The sequence below is a fragment of the Alnus glutinosa genome, chromosome 9 (assembly GCF_958979055.1).
Source record: "Alnus glutinosa chromosome 9, dhAlnGlut1.1, whole genome shotgun sequence".
NCBI classification, from domain to species: Eukaryota; Viridiplantae; Streptophyta; class Magnoliopsida; order Fagales; family Betulaceae; genus Alnus; species Alnus glutinosa.
Genome location: NC_084894.1, coordinates 27513060 through 27534096, shown reverse-complemented (window position 1 = coordinate 27534096; position 21037 = coordinate 27513060). Strand labels below are relative to the sequence as shown.

Genomic DNA, 21037 nt, shown 5'->3' with positions numbered 1-21037 from the left:
TATGATGTTAATGCGACGGTCTCAATCAGTTTTTAAAATTTTTATTTTAAATAATGATTGATCAAATGGTTAGTTGGGACTGTCATATCAGCATTATATGATAATTATTGAATAAAAATGAAGTTTATAGCTTTACTCATTTATAATTGTATTTTCTCAAAGCAACATGCTCAAATTTTTTATCAACTAATCATCTTCATGTTCACATATGAAACTATGAAAGCACAATTATGGCGAAACCATTTATTTTATATTATTTTGTAAGCCAAATGGTGAAATATCCATAATTCAAATCTTTCACCCAATGAGTTGTACCACTAGGCATTAACCTCCTCCTTTTATGAAAGATCTTTCATTTCGTGTTGTCTTTATATAACAAAGGACTGATTAGGAAAGTGATGGATCTCTCTCTTCTTGTTTTGCCATTTCTTATTTCAAATTAGTTGAGTGCTATTAGAGGTATTTCAAATCATTTACAAACTAACGTGACAGACAATTTGTGTAGAACTTATCACATCAATCATTAAAATATAGATTACCATGTGGCAATTTTCACAAAACACTTATCATATTTGACAAATTGACATAGAAGTTCATGTGACACTCATCATGCTATCTACTAAAATCTGAACTGTCCACACGACATTCATTTTCATAAGTTGTGGACTATCACGTAAAGTTTTAAGAAAATTTTAGTAAAAGTTGTAATACTCTAAACATTATCCATATTAGTTTATATTTGAGTGCTTAGATGGAATTGTGGGAATCAAAACTTACACGAGTAGGGTATGAACTCTCTTGTATGCAAGGGGCCTCATTTTTTCTACTTGGCTACATAAACCAGTCTCGATAAAGTGGTCTTTTTCATTTAGAAAAAAAGGCTCTAATGAATAGAGATTCTCAGCAATTTGACTGTTCGGATTTATAAAAATTCGGGTAGTAAATATAAATAGAGTTCTTACTAAGCCTATTTTGTCTGAACATGTTTCAAGCAACCCACTCCCTTGCTCGGGCAATGAAAAATTTGCTGAGGATCTGAATCCGGTTCTAATAAGTGAACCATTCGTCCCAGAAATTTAATTTGCTGGGAAATGAACTAATAATGTATATATTGAATTTCATACCAACAAATACTAATAAAAGATATTGGGCTCCACACATGTTTATTGTCGAAAGTTTAGGGCCCTAGAAGGTGGATTTTTAGACCCACATATCGACTTGTCGAGCACCGGCCAAGTGATCAGAAGAACAAGTTCTCCGAGTTCGTCGCTGAAAAGGAAAAAAAAAGCATAAAAGAACCAACAATTTTCCACCAAATGATCATTCACAATATTCTGCAACAACGTGTTTATGGGGTTTAAAGTAAGCAACTATGAACTATCTATTTGAAAGTTGATCATCCCAATCCTCCCATGTGAAACAAGAATGATCAGGACCATGTGATTTTGTTCCATAATTCGGTAATCTTTCATTCAAATTATTCATTCTAAATTAACATTATTCGTCTCAAGTTGGATCAAAATTTGAATAGCATCACTGAATTGGGAAATGATTTGTGAGGGAAGAAAAACCGTCCCCTGTGTATCAGGGCTCCACTGAATTAGGCCTATCAAGAATCATAACAATCTACCACACTTTCATACTAACGTGTACAGCAACCCACTCTATAGTGGCTTCTTTCACTATAGATCTGATAACCCTTTCCACTTTTATAGCAGCGTCACTCAAGTACCAAGTAGCCCTTTCCATAGATCTTAAATGAAATTGATCCTATCCATTTTAAATTAAAGGTCAGGATTTAAAGTTAGTGCATCTAACGATGTATATAAAGTCAATGTTGACACATATTTTAAAATTTTAAATAATGTAAAATCATGTACACTGTTAAATGTATTAACTTTAAATCTTGAGCATGAAATAAATAGTATCAATTTCAAATCAAAACCTCCGGAACTGATGGGGGACACAAAATTAGGCCAAGGCAAATTGAGTAGAAGAAAATGGAGTTGTTTCTCACATAGGTCAACTTTTTAGTTTCCTACAAGCCTATAAATGACTAATTCGTCATATTGTGCTGTAAATATGTACTAATGATGAAAGAAATTAAAAAAATATACAATTTGGATCTTATGGGAGTGGGACAACAAACTCGAAAGCTAATTGACCCAAGTCCATAAGCTTTCGATTGTCATCCATAGTGCGTCCAAGAAGGATGTCTGCAAAATAAAATCGACAGCCATCCACTCCTTGACCTCAACTACAACCAATCAATGAATACTAAAGTCATCCAGTTGAGAGAAATTTCACCGAGGTCTCGACCAGCGGTATCTAGTGACCGATAGAGGTCATGATCCAGGTCTATCACGGCAGATGCCGCCTGCCGTTAAAACACAAAAACTCCAGGCACTTATCCCCCACAGATGACAAACAGAGACCAAATTGTATAAATAGTAGACGCATTCCAAAAGCATGTAAAGCAGAATGAACCAAATTCATTTCAATGGGATTTCTATATGCAGTCTTATAAAAGGGGCAGGATGAAGAAATGGCTGAAATAAATTTCCAGTGAACATAAATATTACTATACATTGTCTTTGAGAAGATTAATCACACGAGACAACAGAAAGGGCTACCCGGAGATCATTTGAGGTTCCACATATATACATACGGTATGTTTCGATTTCTTGTTGATAAACCCTAGGAGTAGGGGCTGCGTAGTGATTGCCACTCAGTCTATCGCGCAGGGAAAATATGATCTCCCTGAGGATTGGTTCATGGCCATTGAGAAGATTACCCATGCTCAAAACTTTTCTCCATGACTGGTTTGCAGTGGGAAGTGTAAACATATTTGACACAACTGGCCTCTCATGGTTCCTTACTTGTTGCTTCTTGTCAAACTCCTGAGATATTAGATAGCAAAATAAATCAGTCCAAGTTAGGTTGTTCTTGCTGAAGGGACGGTCTGAAGTAAATTTCTAATTTCTGCCTATAAGGTGTAAATAGTCCTTACGATCTAAGAATCGGTCCAGCTAGAGGCTACCTATCTCATATAGTCAAATTAATGATGCTTTATTAATACCCAGGAGACACGATGGACCAAAAGATTTATCTGCTAGATTGCTACACTAGGAATTGATATGGCTTCAAGGCATTTTACCTTTTGAACATTGTCCCCTACTGAGCCTGTTCCCATTCTGGGAAGATAAAAGTTGTAATAGTCACTGAATATTGCTTCAGATAGGCGTGGTGCTTGCAAGAACTTGCTATGAAGAGAAGCTGCAACAGTTAGTAACTTCTCAACATGTTCAAGAATACCACAAAGCCGTTTTAAGTCTCCAATAATCTCACTGCCGGCAGACAAACGATTTGCTGCAAGGCACATTAAAACAGTCAATGTAGATCCCAGAACCAAGTCTCTCTCACCCCATTCACTCTCCAAGAAGTGTGAACTGGAAGCAGGATGGAAGAGAAAAGATAAGTTATACCTTGCAAAGGTTTCAACACAGATGCCATAGTACGGTAAAGTTGCTCCACTTTAATTGCCATCTGCTTCAAGTCTCCATAACTAGTCTGGTTTAAAGTGTCTGCCGAAGCTCTGAAGGCAGTGCAAACCATTTGCTCAAGCAACTGATGCGGCTGTAATGTTTCCAGGTAATGAAGGACCTATGGAATTAAAAAGGTGCCATTAACAGTTAAAATACAAAAAGCATGGGGAAAATACAGGAAGAACTGTGAAAACACCAGAAAAAATAGTATTACATAGCATACTGTTTTTGGTTCTCTTTACACGCAGAAACACAGCTAATATGCGATTATAGTTTACAACCATTTATTGAAGTACAAAGTCAACAACGCCTAGGCAAAAGTTAGAACATATGTCACAGACTCACAAACATGTCTGTTTTTGCATCTACTCTCATTATAATAACAATGGTGAAGCCACATCATAAAACTTTCTTTTCTAGTCCAAGATAGATGATATACATGTATTTAACCATCATCCCAACAATCTAAAATTTTAGGGAACCACTCCCTTGAGAAAGGAGTTTTATACATGTCATTACTAAGAAATGCCCAGCCAGGCAGTCTCTTAATCATCTCGTTCTCATGGACTCTAGTCCAACAACATGATTGCAATATGAAAAGCTTCAAGTAAGAAGTTTAACAGTATAACTGCTGTTCCTCCAAAAGTAACACGGCAATGAACAATTTAAAGATAGGATAACAAGCAAAACATAGATTTCTCAAAAGAAACCTACCTTTTCTCCTTCTCTATTGGGGTCCAGGAGTGGCTTCTGCTCAGAAGCAGGCAAAGCAGGTGCATCATTCCAAATATTTCGCCATAAATTTCCATGCTCAGACATTCTTCGAGAAAGCCGTCCTCGTGGAGGCCAACCATTCTTTGAATCCTCCAATGCAAGATTTTTAATTGGTCCATTTTCTTGACCGTCATCATTCTGCCAATCTCCAGGTGAATGCCACCGAATAAAATCTTCAAAAACGGCATCTGGGTTTGCTGCTTTAAATGCTGACATGTCTAATTAAAATACCAAAGCTTGTCAATGACAAGTATATTGTGGCAATTATAAAAAGAAGCTGAACATCTTTTAAAAAGTATTAGCAGATCCTTATAAAGGAGAAACATAAAATCTGTAGTCATGAGACAATGACAGAAACTGGATTAAATGGGCATATCACTTCTTTTTTACATCATAGATATTACCTAAACAGCACGAAAAAGAACTTGAAAAAAAAAATGATGACTTTGATATAAGTTCACATATTAATACTTCTAGAACAGCTAGCTGCTATAGAAAGCCAGGCTTGGTTGGTTCACAAAGTAAGAGTGCTAAAAAGGTATGCAATTGGATTCAACGGATACATAATTTTGTCTTAAGATTAAGGATGTTATTAATATCTACAATCGATAGATATATTTGGATGCCATCATGAGAATTCTGAAGCTTATATGTATCTAAATTCATTTGGATGGCAGCAAGTTTTCAACTCCTCATTTCTGCCATCCCATGATATAGAGCATCCTAATCCGTTCTAGTAATGCCCCTAGTCTTTTTATTTAATTCAGCTCCACATGCCAGAGATTGATCATTCCAATGATAGAGCTTAAGATGCAAATTATGTAAAGGTACAAACATGACTACAAATTATCAGTATATGACTCAGGATGATCTCCAAAAAGGTGGTTAATACATTAAATGTACAAGTCTAGCCCCTAATAAAAGAATAGGACTTGAAGCCTATTACCTGAAGATAAGATCTCTCTCTCCAACTGAGCAGAAAAGTTCTGCAATAGAATGACAGACAACGCTTCCTCATTCAATCCTGTGAAATTGGAAATTGATATATTGGACATAAAGAATATAAGCTTACAAATGAATTGCCAAAGGCTTCAACAGCCCGGAGCCGTTCTTCATGCATGTCTTCTGTCATGAGTGGTGCATCCTACAATGATTACCAGAAAAGGATGAACTGTCATATTCTTGAAATTTTTGGAGAAAATAGTAAGTACAACCAAAAAAAAAGTAATAAGATTGTCAAGTAGTCCAAATTTTTTTAGAGAAACCTGAGTGAATGGGGCATGCATTCTTTGATTCGACTTAAGAAGCATCATAGACCCCACCACACCAGCTGAACCCCTTTTGATATAGTCTGAAGGTTTTACATCAGCCAACACCACATCTTCAGGCTTACTAGTAAATCTTGATACAGTAGTTCCAGAACTGCGTAAATCCTCTGGTGTCAAGGGGCTGCCATATGAAGAATAAGGTTATCCACAAATTTATGTGCCTACGATAAAATTTATCATTCTCAAGGTAATAAGCAAACCTAGCAAAGTAATATAATTATAAAAATTCATATAAAACAAATGTATGGTAACTTATATCACAGGAAGTCGTGTAACTAAATATTTTTTTGATATGTTAACGCAATTCATTAAAAAACACAAAAGGCGTAATCCAAGTATACACAAAATATACAAGAGAAACTTTAGCTAGTAAAAGAAAAAAGATCAAGAAAAACATGAAAGCTAGAAATGTTTAAGTCCACGGCAGCTGTCCATTGATAGTCTTAAAGAAAAAAATCCATAAATTCCTGTACCATCTATTCACAGTTTTCAAAGCTCCGATCATTTCTCTCCCTCCAATTACACCACATAAGGCAAGATGGAACCATCTTCCATATAATACTATTCCAACTTCTACCAAAAAACCCATTTCAGCAATCAAAAAGATCTACCACTCGACGAGGCATAACCCATGACAACCCTACAAGGCTAAAGATGGTATTCCAAAGGGCATTAGCCATCTCACAATGTAGTAAAAGGTGATCCACTAACTCCCTACTCTTCTTAATCAAACAACACCAATCAACCACGATGACATGCCGCTTTCTAAGATCATCCATGGTTAAATCTTCCCTAAGGCAGCCGAAAAAAACAAAAAAGAAAAGCACTCTTTGGGGAACCTTATTTTGCCAAATACTCTCTTCCAAGGGAAATGAGTGCTATCCTGAGGAACAAGAACATTGTAGTATGATTTAACATCAAATAAGCCTCTCTTGGAATGAACCCAACAAAGCTTGTCTTCGCCACCTCATCTCAATATGAGGGAATATAACAAATTGAAGAACGAGGTAAAGAGATCCACCTCCTAGTTTTGAGCCACTCCGAGAAAGCTAACATTCCACTAAAGAGAGTCACTAGAAAACTCCAAAATATCTGCCACTTAAGCATCCTTACAATGGGCCAAACTAAACAAGTCCGAAAAAGCTTCCTTGAGGGCATGATCCCTACACCACACGTCATACTAGAATCTAATCTTTGAGCCATCACCAACCTCAAATATAGTGACTAGAAAACTCCCTCCAACCCCTCATGATATTTTTCCAAAGCTCCGCCCCATGAACCTCATTAGAGCACCACCCACCCTACGCGTTGCCATATTTAGAATCCACAACAACCTTTCATAAGGCCTTTCTCGAATGAACAAAACACCACAGCCACTTTTCGAACCGCGCTCGGTTGAACAAAAGTAAATTACGGACCCCCAAGGGCCCCAACCCTCCTTAAGAGATTGGAGAACACACCTTAGGCCAACTAACCAAATGAAATTTGAACTCATCACAAATACCACCCAACAAAAAGTCTCACTACAACTTCTTTGTACAGCTGGCAACACTAGCCGGGAGGGGAAAAAGAGACATGAAGTAAGTAGGCAGATAAAATAAAGTACTTCGTATCAAGGTCACTCTCCCGCCCTTTGACAAATACATCTTCTTCCATCTTGCCAAACAACGCTATACCTTCTCAATAACGTTATCCCAAATAGATTTTGCCTTAAACGAAGCTCCCAGCAGAAGACCTAGATAATATAAAGGTAGAGAAGAGACAAAAGGGAGAAAAAAAAAATAGATCAAACTCTAAAGAAAAATGATATACCATTGAGCTTAGCCTTTATTCAACTTACACACGATGACTCACAAGTAAGGGTGAGCACCAACCCATCCTGAACTGTTGGCTGGATTTTGATGGCGAACCATTGAGGTTGGTAACAAAATCCCGCCACCAATCCTGAACCAACCATTATATGAACCCATATCAAGCTAACCCGACAGGAGTCAGTTGTTTAAGTTACTTTCTTTTTTCATTTTAAACTTTTCAACATTTTCGCAACAACAAAATGGAGCCACAAACACATACCTATCAAATTCTTTCAAGACAAAAATAAAAGATAGTCTAATAACTTGACTTGATCTATTTTTTTCTCCCTTTTGTCTCTTCTCTACCTTTATATTATCTCGGTCTTCCAAAGGGAGCTTCGTTTAAGGCAAAACCCAGCGGAAGAAAAATGATATACCATTGAGGTTAGCCTTTATTCAACTTACACACGATGACTCACAAGTAGGGGTGAGCACCAACCCCATCCTGAACCGTTGGCTGGATTTTGATGGCGAACCATTGAGGTTGGTAACAAAAACCCGCCACCAATCCTGAACTAACCATTCTATGAACCAAAATCGAGCTGACTCGACAGGAGTCGGTTGTAGCAACAAAATGGAGCCACAAACACATACCTATCAAATTCTTTCAAAACAAAAATAAAAGATGGCCTAATAACTCGACTTGCTGAGGTTGTTGAACCTCCTTTGGGTCTCAGTTTCTCCAAAGGAAGCAAAAGGCACAAATTTCACAAACCAAAGGGTGGGTAAATGAAAGAGCCAGAGAGAGCTTAAACGAGAATGTGTGGCTACATTGTTTAAAGGACATGCAAAAGGATTTAAAGGATTTTGAGGATACGGTAACGATCAGGCATGGTGGGAGGGATGCTCAGATGGCTAGGGTTGTCAAACAGTGGTATGTCTTAGGGTGGTTACAGTTAGGGGTTATGCTTGTCATAGAAAGGAGGATGGTCTGGATGAAGGCCATTAGGATTAGGACGACGATCAGATAAAGGTGGGTTAGGACCATTCAAGGTGGCAACTGTCCAAAAGCCGTATCTTTTAAAAAGTGAAGGGAGGAGGGAGGGAGGGAGAGATGGACTAGTTTACCAACCCCTAAAACCGACCCTATCAGTAGGCAAATTTACCTTTAGTAGCCAACCCGCCACTGGTAGATAACTAACTGTTGTCGACTAGAGCCTTCAGGATTGGGCTGGTCGTTTCATATTTGCTCATCCCTACTTACAAAGCCGCAAGTCAGGCAACCCTAGGAATCGTTATTGTTAACTAGGATTAGAATATGCATATGTACGAGAAATGGGCATGAATCTTCTACAGCATTTATTTCATTCTTCCAAATATATAGGAAAGTTGATTACATGATATAACTCATGAATTGACAACTAGTGGGGACACCTCACCCGGGACAGCTAGTACCTAACCTATAAGTTCTAGAAACTCCTATCAATACAACACAGAAAATGCTGAGACGACAGCCACAAAAAAACCACCAGAACCACCACTGACAACAAGACAAACGAGATTTTTTTTCTTCATGCAGAAGACTTTTTCCAGTCACAAACATATAGAGCTTCATCAAGGCACTGCCCGTGTGGGCTTAGCCAACACGGGTGGTGCTACCACAAGGGGGATACTGACCAACGCCAAGATCTGAGAGTTCAACCAAATAAGGGAAGAAAAACAAAGACTATAAACAAAGGAAAGTAAACAAGAATTCTCAAACCTTGTTTTGATACTATGTTTACTATGATGAGAATATGTAAATGTAAGAGAAATGGTGGTGAATCTTCTTCAATATTCATCCATTCTTCCAAATATATAGGAAATGTGGTTACACAGTATAGGTCATGAATTGATAGCTAGTGGGGACACCTCAGCAGGGACAGCCGGTGCCTCACCTACAAGTTCTAGAAACTCCTATAATTCTAACAGTTACAATTAGCATGGCCCGCATTAGTGGACACTTTCCTTAAGCCTACAACTGCCAAACAAAAATCCAAATTTCCATCGATTGACTTTTAAACTCTAGGGTTTTAACTGTTTTATCACCCTCAACATTTTTAAGCATATTTGAATCATGTTAAAGGTTAAAAAACTTGTTAAATAAAATTCTCGTATGACTAAAATTTGCTAAGAAGGAGGAGGAGAAGAAGAAAGGAGAGGCAAGGAAGTGCATATCTTTATTTTAGCCATAAGGTAAGGTTTGTGCTTAATAGTCAACAATAATGACTCACCTCATGCTCCAAAAACTAAGGAAGAGGATAGATGCAGCCTCAGTGCATATCTTTATTTTATTTTATTCTCGTATGACTAAAATTTGCTAAGAAGAAGAAGAAGGAGAAGAGGAAAGGAGAAGCAAGGAAGTGCATAACTTTATTTTAGCCATAACGTAATGTTTGTGCTTAATAGTCAACAATAATGACCCACCTCATGCTCCAAAACTAAGGAAGAGGATAGATGCAGCCTCAGTGCACTTTAAAGGAAAAACTCAGGGAACCAAAATTAAGAATTGTAATGAATATAATCTAAGACATAAGAAGAAAAGGGGGGTAAAAGAAAAAAAGAAAACAACCAAAAAAACGCAATAACCCCATCTAAGGTCAGCTAGTTGTTAATGAAGAAAACAAAGGAGTTCTCACTTGCTTTAGTTCACCTGTCACGTTTCCCATCAAAATCTTCACCAGGAGTTTGCATAATGGACGAGTCTGAGTCCTCCTCAAGTGGATCATCTTCCTGCATAGAGTCAAACAAGCACGTCATGCCAAATACAAGAATGAAAACAGAGTAGACAATATAAGCACTTGAACAACATTGTAAACAAGGATACCATTGTGACCTTAATACGAGGAGAAGAATTATCCATGCTTTCGACACAATCTTGATAGTCTTCATTCAGTTCACGCTTCCTTTCAATGCATATTGCAAGCTGAACAAGAAATCAGAGAGGTAAAACAATTTTGCCCCTGCCATTATATATGCTACAAAAAGAAGCCTAATTCTCATTAAAAGATGTATTCTTCGGAAACCTAATTCTCATTAAAAGGAATGGTTTCCACAAACGTTCATCAGAACAAATATGCATCTTATTACCAATTGTAGTTTCTGGTTTATCAAACAATTGGATAAGTCAATCAAACCATTAGCCGGCATTTTGGGCAATGGTTGTGACTCTTCCCAACACCACCGTACTTCTCGAACAAACTCTATCCAGAGCATCGCAATAGCTGATAACATGTAAAGAAAGTTCAGATCAAGTCATAAAAATGAAAATAACACTATAATAACAGAAAACATTCTCAGTAGCTTCCCCATAACAGAGAATAATTTAACTTTCTTTAAGATGCTTATTCATTATGATGCTTATTCATCCAACTATACATACCACGTATGTTGCAGTTGCCAAACCAAAGAGTGTGTAAACAAAACTGCACAAAAAGAGATCCAAGAGGTGCTCCTTTAATAGCTTGAGAAGACTTATGCTCGCTCTTGACAAAATCTGGGTCTCCCACTCCTGGTCATAAAAGGACCATTAGTAATAATAGCATGGCATTTCAAAGTCTCCATTTGAGATCATATGTGAAACATTTTGCACTCATATTTACAGGACCAAACAAATTGGAAGCAGGGTGGTTCCTTTCTCCATTTCATTCTGTAGCATGTAGTTTTCTTAATTGGTAAGTTACACATATCAAATGGGTCTTGAACCCACGACTTTAATGGGGGGAGGAAGTTTCATTTGAGTTAAAGCTATTGCCTCAGTTTGTATACATAATGAAAAAAGTTTTCTTCCTAAAAGGATAATATTTCTTCCAATTATAAATGGCAACATCTTAATTCTAAGATAATTATTAAAAAAATCAAATAAACAGCTCGCATAGAAATGGTTATTGAATTGTAAAAAGATATCAATAATCACATTATCCATCAAATGCTAAGCAGTTCCAGCAATCAACTAAAAGTATATTTCAGAACGGCTTCTTTAAAGCAGTCTTAATCTCAGCTCTATTCGGTATGCTATCTTTCATTGTTGATTATACTAGTATATAAACAATCTGCAAGATTACTAATTGATCAGCATATATGTCAAAAGTTAATGCACCCTGAGCAGAAAGGAAAAAAGAATCAATTTCTCATATTCTATACTCAGTGGAAACTGACCGTGAGTCCTAAAATACACCTACTTAAGTTATAAACACGTATACTGCACACACACGTCTAAAGTATACCAATAAAAACCTGAACACCAAAAACAAAGCTAATGGATACTCTTTTGATCCAACATGGCTAAGCAGAAGAAACCTTCCAAATCACCTTAGCACAAAAGCGAAAAGAACCTCAGACAATAACAAACAAAGATTAATTATTTAGTGATACAGAACAGGGCAACAGGAATAGGAAACTTATGGCCCAATAACAAATCCAGGTTTGTGGGTCTTTCATGTAAGTCAACTTATGATGAATGCTCTCCTCCTTAAATGTCAGATGTCAATGCGAAGTCGAGAAAAATGCAATAAAGTTTATGTTTATCATAGTAGGCCGGAGACATGCTACAGTTAGGAGAAAATTTATCAATCACATCAACAGAAGCTGAAAATTGTAGAATGTACCCTCATGAAAAAGTTCTTTAAGTATACGATCAATGACCGTAGGTGGAGGTATAACCATTGAGGTCTTCAAATTATCAGGACCTGGGTTTTCAACTGTTACAAACCAGAAAGATGAGAATATAAGTTGAACTTTGAAGCAATCTGAAACAACATCGAGAAACAAAAATGACCAGAACCTACAAATTGTCCAATATAGTTAGATAATGATTGTGATACAACCAGGAAAAAAAAAAAAGGATTCCAACCTGAAACAAAATCTTCCATAAATTGAGCTTCAAATGACATATCTAATGTGTCAACCAAAAGATGCAATTGGGAGGCAAATCCAATTTGGTTTCCTTTGGAATCGCCACCTCTGACAAAAAATTAACCTTCTTTAAAGATATTGCACATTTCAAAAGAAAAAGACATACTATCAGGAGAAAGTAATCAAAATTAGATTTTTCTTGCAACACCACCAACCAAAAGTACCAAACATATGCTATAAAATTAATTATTGAAGCTCTCAGTAAATCATTTAAATATGCAAGGGAACTTTAAATTCTGAAAGAGCAATGACGAGCTTAATACAGAGTAAAAATAAAATTAAAAATAAATACATAACAAGTATGTGAGATATAGTATGGGTGTCTCAGCATATGAAAAGAGAAAGGGGGTTGGGGGGGAGAACAGTACATTCTTATTCTCGTATATTCAATCTGACATCCAAATCAAACTCCTTGATTAAGTATATCGTGTATGCAAGGAGAAGTCTTTTGCAAGACAAAATCACTTTTTTACCAAAATAAACTAATACATACCTTAGTATACAGTGGATAAAATCTTATTACCAATGGGAAAATATTTATACATGTACCCACAGATAAGGTACATAAACTCACTTTATCAACAGTTACTCATGTCTAACAACATTTAATACCAAGTAACAAATTTTAGTTCATGCATAAAAGTTTGTTGAATAGTGACTTAATACAATAACTACTTTAGCGATAGTTTATGTAAAGTATATACAATCTTAGAAGTTATAAGCAGCTCTGTTTTTAGCTTAATCAAAGTTTTAGTATATGGTGAATAGTAAGTACCAACAGTAATAAGCGTTTACAATATCACATGCCCAACCACCACGACAAAAATACTTGAATTTACACATATTACTCTTATCAACGCATTAATATATTCCACCTAACAAAAGGTATTTCTTACAAATTTTGAGAAAAAATTGGAAATAATATCCACTTCTCAGCTTCGTGAGGTGAATCATTTTCCAATTCAGCCATTTGGAGAGAGCTGTCAACCATCTTCTCTGACCATATGGCAATCAATTCAAATCCTGTAAGCAGTGAATCCATCAAACAACAGGAACAAATTATCCTCCAGGTAGGGCAGGCTTAAAGCAATTGTGAATCTTTCGAATATTTCATCAAGACAGAATCATATATCAGTTTTAAGTTCTTCAACCCCAAATAACAAGATAAAGAGAACAGGTAAATTAGAAAATAAAGAAAGTATATTAAGTTCACGTTGCATCATTTTAGCATGCAGACTGTTACACACTTTGGACTAACCTTAAATATCATCCCAGAAATCATTTTAAAACTGAAGTTAACACAACAGCATCAAACAGAAAACAGGTGTATGATGAAAAATCCTGGGCATAACGTACCTTTAACTGGGTCTTCTGCAGAATACCACTCATTCCAAGGACAATTATCATCCCATTGTGCTCTGTTCTGGGTGTCACTACCAGGGTTTCCTCCAGATTCTGTAATTTCAGTATCAATTCCTTGGATATCATTGTCATCGTCATAGGGAATGGTTCTGTAGGTAAGCTTCATCGTAAAATTGACTTTGAAAAGATGCATTGAAAGGTCCAATGTGGAGTAGGCCTTCAACATCAGATGAAATATTATTATAATTGGGGAAAACCGAAAACTATGATGCAATATTTTTTTTATATATAAGTAATCGAGATATCATGAAATCTGATGCATCTGAGGGTAATTTAACTTAAACAGAATCTTATATCAGTTTTAAGTTCTTCAACCCCAATTACTTAAACTGATGCAATCTGAAAGTCATGTAAGTGCAAAGCCCTTCAATTCTTATACACATACTGTTCGCACAAAATTTGGCATGAAAACATGATGCAACCACAGAGCGCACTAAAAGATGCCCATACAATACAGTGGAGAATATTAGCATTTCTTATATAATTAGAAAATATCTTATAAACTCCATGGTTTACAAAGAATAAGGGTTGTGCCCCGCAAGGCATGGTAAAGTCCACCATTATCAGATTGATAACATTTATCAATGTGTACTTTCAACCTAGGTGCTGAGTTGATGGATGCTTTATTAATCAAAAGAAGAGAGCTATTAAGAGAATAATACAAGCCAGGGAAGACCAAGAAGAAATGTTATAGCATATCTGATTGGTTTCAAAGCATAAGAAGCTTGCAATAGAATCCTTAATTTGCAATCTCAATAATACTGAAGCTAGAAGTATATCATAAAGAAATATTTTCAAAATGTAGAGTATGGTAAACACTTACAAACTTTGAAAGAAACAGCTCGTATAAACCTTCCAAATGCATAAGTTTCACTGGAACCTGGGAACCCATATGATCTGCTTCAAATCTTCTGGTAAAAACAGTTCCCATATTTTGGATACCAATGTACGCTTTCCTAGAAGGATCATGCACTGGAACAAATGCTGGCAACAAACTGCAAATCCCAAGTGGGCAGGAGATTACAATTCAGTTTAAGTTACCCTCAGATAAATTACAAATACAAATATAATTTTATAGTATATAATAGTACAGTAAACCGTTCATCAATGACGCTACAAGAAACTCTGTTTGAATTATTGGAGAAGAGGAGGTGCAACACGAAAAAAAGGGACTTCCCTGGAGGTCCCACGATAGTGCAAGCAAGTAGAGAAACAATATGCCGGTATGCTTTAAATACAAGACACCAGATGAGATTTTACACAGAGGCATATATTCTTCACATCTTAAAAAAAGTACATGACCAGATTAAGCACTGAGGTTAATTCGCAATGGGCCAACTCACCCAGCCATGATGCAGAACATAAGAGAGTCATACTTCACCAATAGTTACATGGTAGAATTTTCAGCTGAGAACCCTACCTTGAACAATTTGACATGGCAATTGCAACTGCACTTAAAAGCTTGCTAGCCTCCGGCGCATCAAGAACTACACCACTAGCGCTTTGAGGAGCAATCACCTGGTGATTCAAGCACAAGGTGTGAAGATAAGAAAAACATTAAAATTTGACATACAATGACACCGGAGCTTCTAGAAGAAGTATACAATTCATCAAAAGTTCTCTCCTTGGAAGCCTAGTAGGAGGAACAATCACATTGGTACTTGATAATTCAACCACACTACTCAAGTTCATAGGAATTATTGAGGTATTTTCAAAATCAAGTCTGGGATGATTTCGGAATAATTAATCAGCAAGCCATATACTATTGGAAAGCTCTATGTCTCTAGTTTCCAATGCATCAAACGGTGTGCAATTTGGAGAGAATAAGTTGTAGCAATTTTACAACTGGGTGTCTGGGCTGGATAGAAATCTCTAGCAATTTCACTGCCCCTATAGGGCCCACCTACCCAAACAAAAGGGCGGGCTACCCGAGGCCTGCTATCAAACTGGGCAACAAATTGTTGTGAATCCAAATCAGTCGGGGCTGCCAAAATAAAACGAATTTTTAAGTTCTTTTGTTTCTAATTATGCCTTTTGGTTTCTCTGATGCATCTTTTCATTTTTCTAAGTGACTTTTCTAGTTTCTTAGTATTGATAGTTGTATCTAGTCAAGACTCATTGATTTTGATTAAATGTTTTGTCTTGGAAAGTGTAAGTTTTAATTACCTATCCTTGGAGGCCAAGTTAGCTATTTAAACCCCACAGCATGAATGGAATATATAGAGAGCATGATTTTGAATTAGAATCAGCCTTTGGCTTTTGAGAAGAAATAGTCCTTGTTAACTTTTATCCTTTGGTGGATTCCGGGAGGTGATGAGTTTTTTGCTCTGTATCTCTTTGGTGGGGTTCCTTAGAGTGGTGAGCATTCTAAGCCTTGTATCCCTCGTTGGACTCTTCAGGTGGTGATTTTATATATCCCATTGGTGTTCTCCATTTGGGTGGTGAGCTTATCTAACCCTCGTGAGTGTATGCTTGTGTTTATCTCCTGGCTCACTTAAAAAAATCCAGTATCATACAAAGAGCAAGTTACCAAGTCAAAACATACCAAAAACTCCTTGACCCCAAAACATAACTGCAACTCATGCAAAGTGAAGTTCCAGTCTGAAATTTTACCTGTGTCAACCAGAATTCAAATAAATGAAAGTTTAATAGTATCCCCAATATGTGGATGATAAAAATAAATTACCAAATAAAAAATCTCCACATACTATCATTGTCGGTTTTCTCAAAGTAGTACTCCATGCAATAACTTTTTGAGGCATACTTCAAGTCAGATTTGACTTTATATAAGTTCTTTGAAAATTCCAAGTGAACAGCACCCTTTTCCTACAACCAAATAATAAGAAAATCCATATTGGAGAGACGAGAAGATTGAAACCTGCTTCACTTAAAAGGACAAACTACCACACAGCTATCAGTAATAAATGTTGGGACTAGTGTCCAAAATTCCAATTGCATTAATGTTACTTTTCTATAATTGTATAATATTGAACATTGGACATATATATATTATTACTTTACATGTACATATATGTTTGAATATTTTCATATGATATACATGTAAGGTCCCTAAATTACATTGTATTTGACTAAGGTGTGAGTAATGAGATTATCACATAGAAAATCATAGTAATAGACAATTGTATTTGGAGAGAAAGAAACCTTAAGTGTTTTGAGAACCTAGAGAGCTCCCTAAAGGAGGTGTTAGAGTTGTTTCTCCATACGCTGTATCTCTGGTCTGGCTTTTTTGTACCCTTTATCCATCAACTTTTCTGATTTTCTTGTTTCTTTTTCTAGTTAGGTGTTTCCTGTTGTATACTTCCAGTGTACGTAGGGACGCCTTACGCTTTCAATAAAACTAAATTTACTTATCAAAAAAAAAAATTATAAAAGATTGTTCGTAGTCATAATGAAACTAAAAAATCCATCTAGACTATAACATATCAACCTTAACGATCTATCTTGATTAGGAGAAGCAAGAAGGGTTTCACGTTGATATGTTGATGTAAGTGCAAGGTAGTGTCATGCACCAAACGGACTACGTGAGTCATCATTCTTTCAACACTGTGATTAAGAATAATGTACGTGCACGACGACTTATAACAGTTACTCTAAATCCTGAAAAAATCGTGAACTCAAATGTAAAGTGTAGGTCACTTTGAAGTACGGAAATGAGATCAAATCGTTAGTCAACATTTCTATGTGTTGGGTGATTGCATGTAGCATTGTAGGAACACCTTCTTCAAGAAGGAATCCGAATCCGAATCCTTTGTCATGAAACAAAGCGATAAGGAATATTTCTCTTGATGTAGATTTAATGTGAATGATTATCCTAAAGCCCAGACCTAAGTGTTTTGGTGGTATTTACTAAAACTTTATTTTGTGTAAGGTAAGATGAAAATCTTACAATGTACAAAAATGACATATCATGTAATTAAATCAGGAGTATCAAGGAAAAGAGGTAGTGAACTAAATAACGGTGTATTGACTTCGGTTTGACGACGTAATGGTTCTATGGAGGGGTAATATGTAATAAATAAGTACGTCGTGGGGAATGATTCATTAATTGAAAATACATATTAGAATGTAGTCACATTTGTTTAGTAGAATCAATTATGACTAAATAGAGTCATGTGATATTGTCACAGACCTATTTAAAGCTAATTCTATTTTTCCTTTTAGGTCCCTCTTTGAGCTAATGTAAATTGACCATAAGCTATGTGTCTCGGTTATGTATTTATTTATTTAGATTGTTTTATTTAATAAAACATGGGTAAAAAGAATATTATTCCTAAGTAGCTCATTACTTAGAAATGATTGACCTTAGGAATTAATTTCTTATAGGCTTAAGCAATTAAAGAGTTATGGGCTCTTAGAATTAATTTCAAAAGGCTTCAGTACAGATAAATGAGCCTAAGGGATAAAACCCAAGCTCATGCTGAAAAATTGGTAGCAATAGGCTAGAGTTTTACCCCATGGTCGTGTGGTGCATGGCCAATGGGAGTGTTTCACTCCCCTTGGCCTTGCACCCTATATAGTAGGGATTGTAATTTAAGTTAATCTACGGGGCTCATGTGTTGTAGACGGGTATGTTTATTGAGGGTTCGAGTTTGAGGGCTTTTGATTTTTAGGGTTTCTTTCTTTTTGTGGGCTGTTTCGTTTTTTCCTTTCTAGTTAGGTACTTTCTCTTGTATACTTCCAGTGTACTTTTGGGCGTCTTACGCTTTTAATAAGACCAATTTATTACTTATCAAAAAAAGTTAATCTATGACTTCAATCTTATCTATACTACAGCTCTATCTTATCTTCTAACCCTATCATGAGTGTAAATCTAAGTCTATAAATAGAGGGCTATAGTGGAGTATTATTTAACTAATTTACTACTTCAAGTTGTAAGTCCACATTAACTGTCATATTCAGTCATCAAAGAAAAGATGTGGAAGTTGAGTCAATAACACAAAGAACACATTCTTCACCATTCAACATGTAAGGAGCAAATCAACCAAAATCAACTAGCCCTAGTAGCCTATGAGAGACCGATTTCAATTGTATGTACCCTGAACATGTTAGTTTAATTAATCTAATCTTGTTTATCTTGAAAAAAAAATTTCTGGGATCGGTATTCCGCTGCGCATACTTTGATTAGCTCATGATCCCCAACAATAAAGCCAATTTTTTATCACCTCAATAACAAAATGTCAAAGACAACTGAAGCATAACAATTCCTTTCAAGTAATCAATTATAACAGTTAAGTAGGACTGTAGGAGGGGAAAAATCAATGGTATGTTAAAGAGGCATTACTGGAGAACCTACGATTTTTGACCCACATTTTGGGTAAAGTAATAACTACTAGAAACTGCAATTGTCCTCAAAGAAAACTCTCAGAACTTCTCTCCAAAGTAACCAACTTGATCAAGTAATTGAATTCCATGAAAGCAAATACCTATTCTTCAAACAATCCAGCAACAAATATCCACATCCATAGTTTCAAAAAGTAAGAGAACTGATTTCCACTTTGCTACTGGTTTAAGGTTACATAGACAACCTAACTCAGAAAAATACTAGAGCAAGAACCTCAGATGGTTTGCCAATGAGGATAGAACAAGAAAACAATCGCATCAACAGGCACAGCAGCAAGTTTTTGCACATGTAACAGAATAAACTAAAAATCAACCGGTCGAACATCAAACACTTTTTTATGTTATTTCTATCAGAACAGGAAAAAAAAAAGAGGGTATAAATATAAAAAGTATAATGAAAATATGCTCAGTATGCTAATTACTTGAACCCTGAAGACTTGGACTAACTATAAATGCCAACCAACATTATCACGAAGACTTCGTGACTTCAACTAACATCTATATCACCCAAAATCAAAATGCATTCGTTTCTGTGTTCACTACAATGGATATATTAAATTTTCCAAATCTAAGAAAGCGTACCAACAAATTTCTTGGACCATTAGCCATCCATTGCCGGCAAACCGCCTCTATTTCAGAAATGAACCTAGAAAAGAAGAAACCAGTAACTTCAGATTTGTTCCACCCCTCAATTAAGTATAAGTTGATTTTTACAAGGATTAAACAAAGGAGCATCTGCAAGTTGAGGTGGTTCATATTTTGTCGTCTCGGCACTTATCAGTTATCACCTAGAGAGGATCCTCAATTTATTAATGTTCTCAACCCATTGTCTCGCTATGTTAGAGATAGCAAAATCTGAACCATTTAATATTTTAAGAACGCTGCGAAGTCACTTAGGAGATCCTAATCCCGAATCCGAATAGCTGATATAATTTACCTTTCCCATGAAGAGGCGAGCGTGAAATCATCAAAATGCTCAACCTGCACCAACATGAAATTGAAAAACGAATCAAAAGGCTAGCGAACAAGAAATGCCGGAACTCAATTTCATAATATCATAATAACTCCGAAATTCAGCTCAATCGGATAAAGCAAATGCAGAGAATTATCAGAATAACTATGATTTTTACTTATCAAATAACAAAATAACCAGAATTCAAATTTGAGAATGGTAAGAAAGTTTTAAACTAAAAGAATTATAAAAATAATAATTGTAATCATAAAATGGAGGAAATATGAAGGACATGCCTCCTCTTCTTGAGCTTCATCTTCTGCATCGGATACTATTTTGCTGGAGGACGCCATGAAATCAAAGATCTCAGAGAGTCCAAAAGTAGCTGAAAATACAGAGAGAGAAGACTGAGATCTGTCTAACGAGGAAAAAGGGGAGGAAAGAAGACTACGCCGGTTTTGCGTTTCGTCTTTACAGTGCTGGCAATGCAAGAGACTTTTTCTTTTCTTTTCTTTTCTTTTTTTTTTTTAGTGCTATAAAGGCGAGAGTAGTTTTAATTATACTGTAAGTGTTTTAAATTGTTTGTTAAATATTTTTTATTTTAAAAATAAAAAACAATATGATAAGTAACGTGCAAATTGCAAGTTCTTCCCGATGTTCTTATAAATTGGAAAAACGTATCAGAGGTTTTTTGAAAAAGGAATATTATATATGAAGGTCTGTTACGTTTGTAATTTAAAAAAGTACGATTTAAAATAACGGTTTTAAAATATGCGATTTGAAAAAAGCAATTTTTAAAAATGCAGTTAAGCGTTTGACAAAATCACAGTTTAGCCTTAAAAATCGCAAATTAGCCTTTAAAATTATACGTTTTCAAAAAATCACAATTTTATTTGCAATTTGAAAAGG

General features: G+C 35.9%; 1 protein-coding gene across 2 annotated transcripts; it reads right to left on the bottom strand.

The window, feature by feature from the left end:
* Positions 1-2472: 2472 nt before the first annotated feature.
* Positions 2473-20624, bottom strand: LOC133877859 (uncharacterized). Of its 2 annotated transcripts, none has more exons than XM_062316298.1 (22): positions 20425-20624; positions 20114-20157; positions 19759-19822; positions 16524-16641; positions 16361-16428; positions 15236-15333; positions 14639-14810; positions 13750-13972; positions 13290-13416; positions 12332-12441; positions 12087-12179; positions 10862-10990; positions 10570-10703; positions 10307-10405; positions 10133-10212; positions 5585-5768; positions 5392-5463; positions 5266-5305; positions 4260-4537; positions 3486-3663; positions 3158-3369; positions 2473-2900 (listed from the first exon to the last, which is right to left on the bottom strand). In XM_062316298.1, exons 1-22 carry the CDS (start codon positions 20479-20481, stop codon positions 2604-2606), a joined length of 2877 nt encoding a protein of 958 aa, XP_062172282.1. In that variant the 5' UTR covers positions 20482-20624; the 3' UTR covers positions 2473-2603. The 2 variants fall into 2 exon arrangements, with proteins under 2 accessions (XP_062172282.1, XP_062172283.1); XM_062316299.1 differs by having other exon boundaries at positions 10316-10405.
* Positions 20625-21037: the final 413 nt, after the last annotated feature.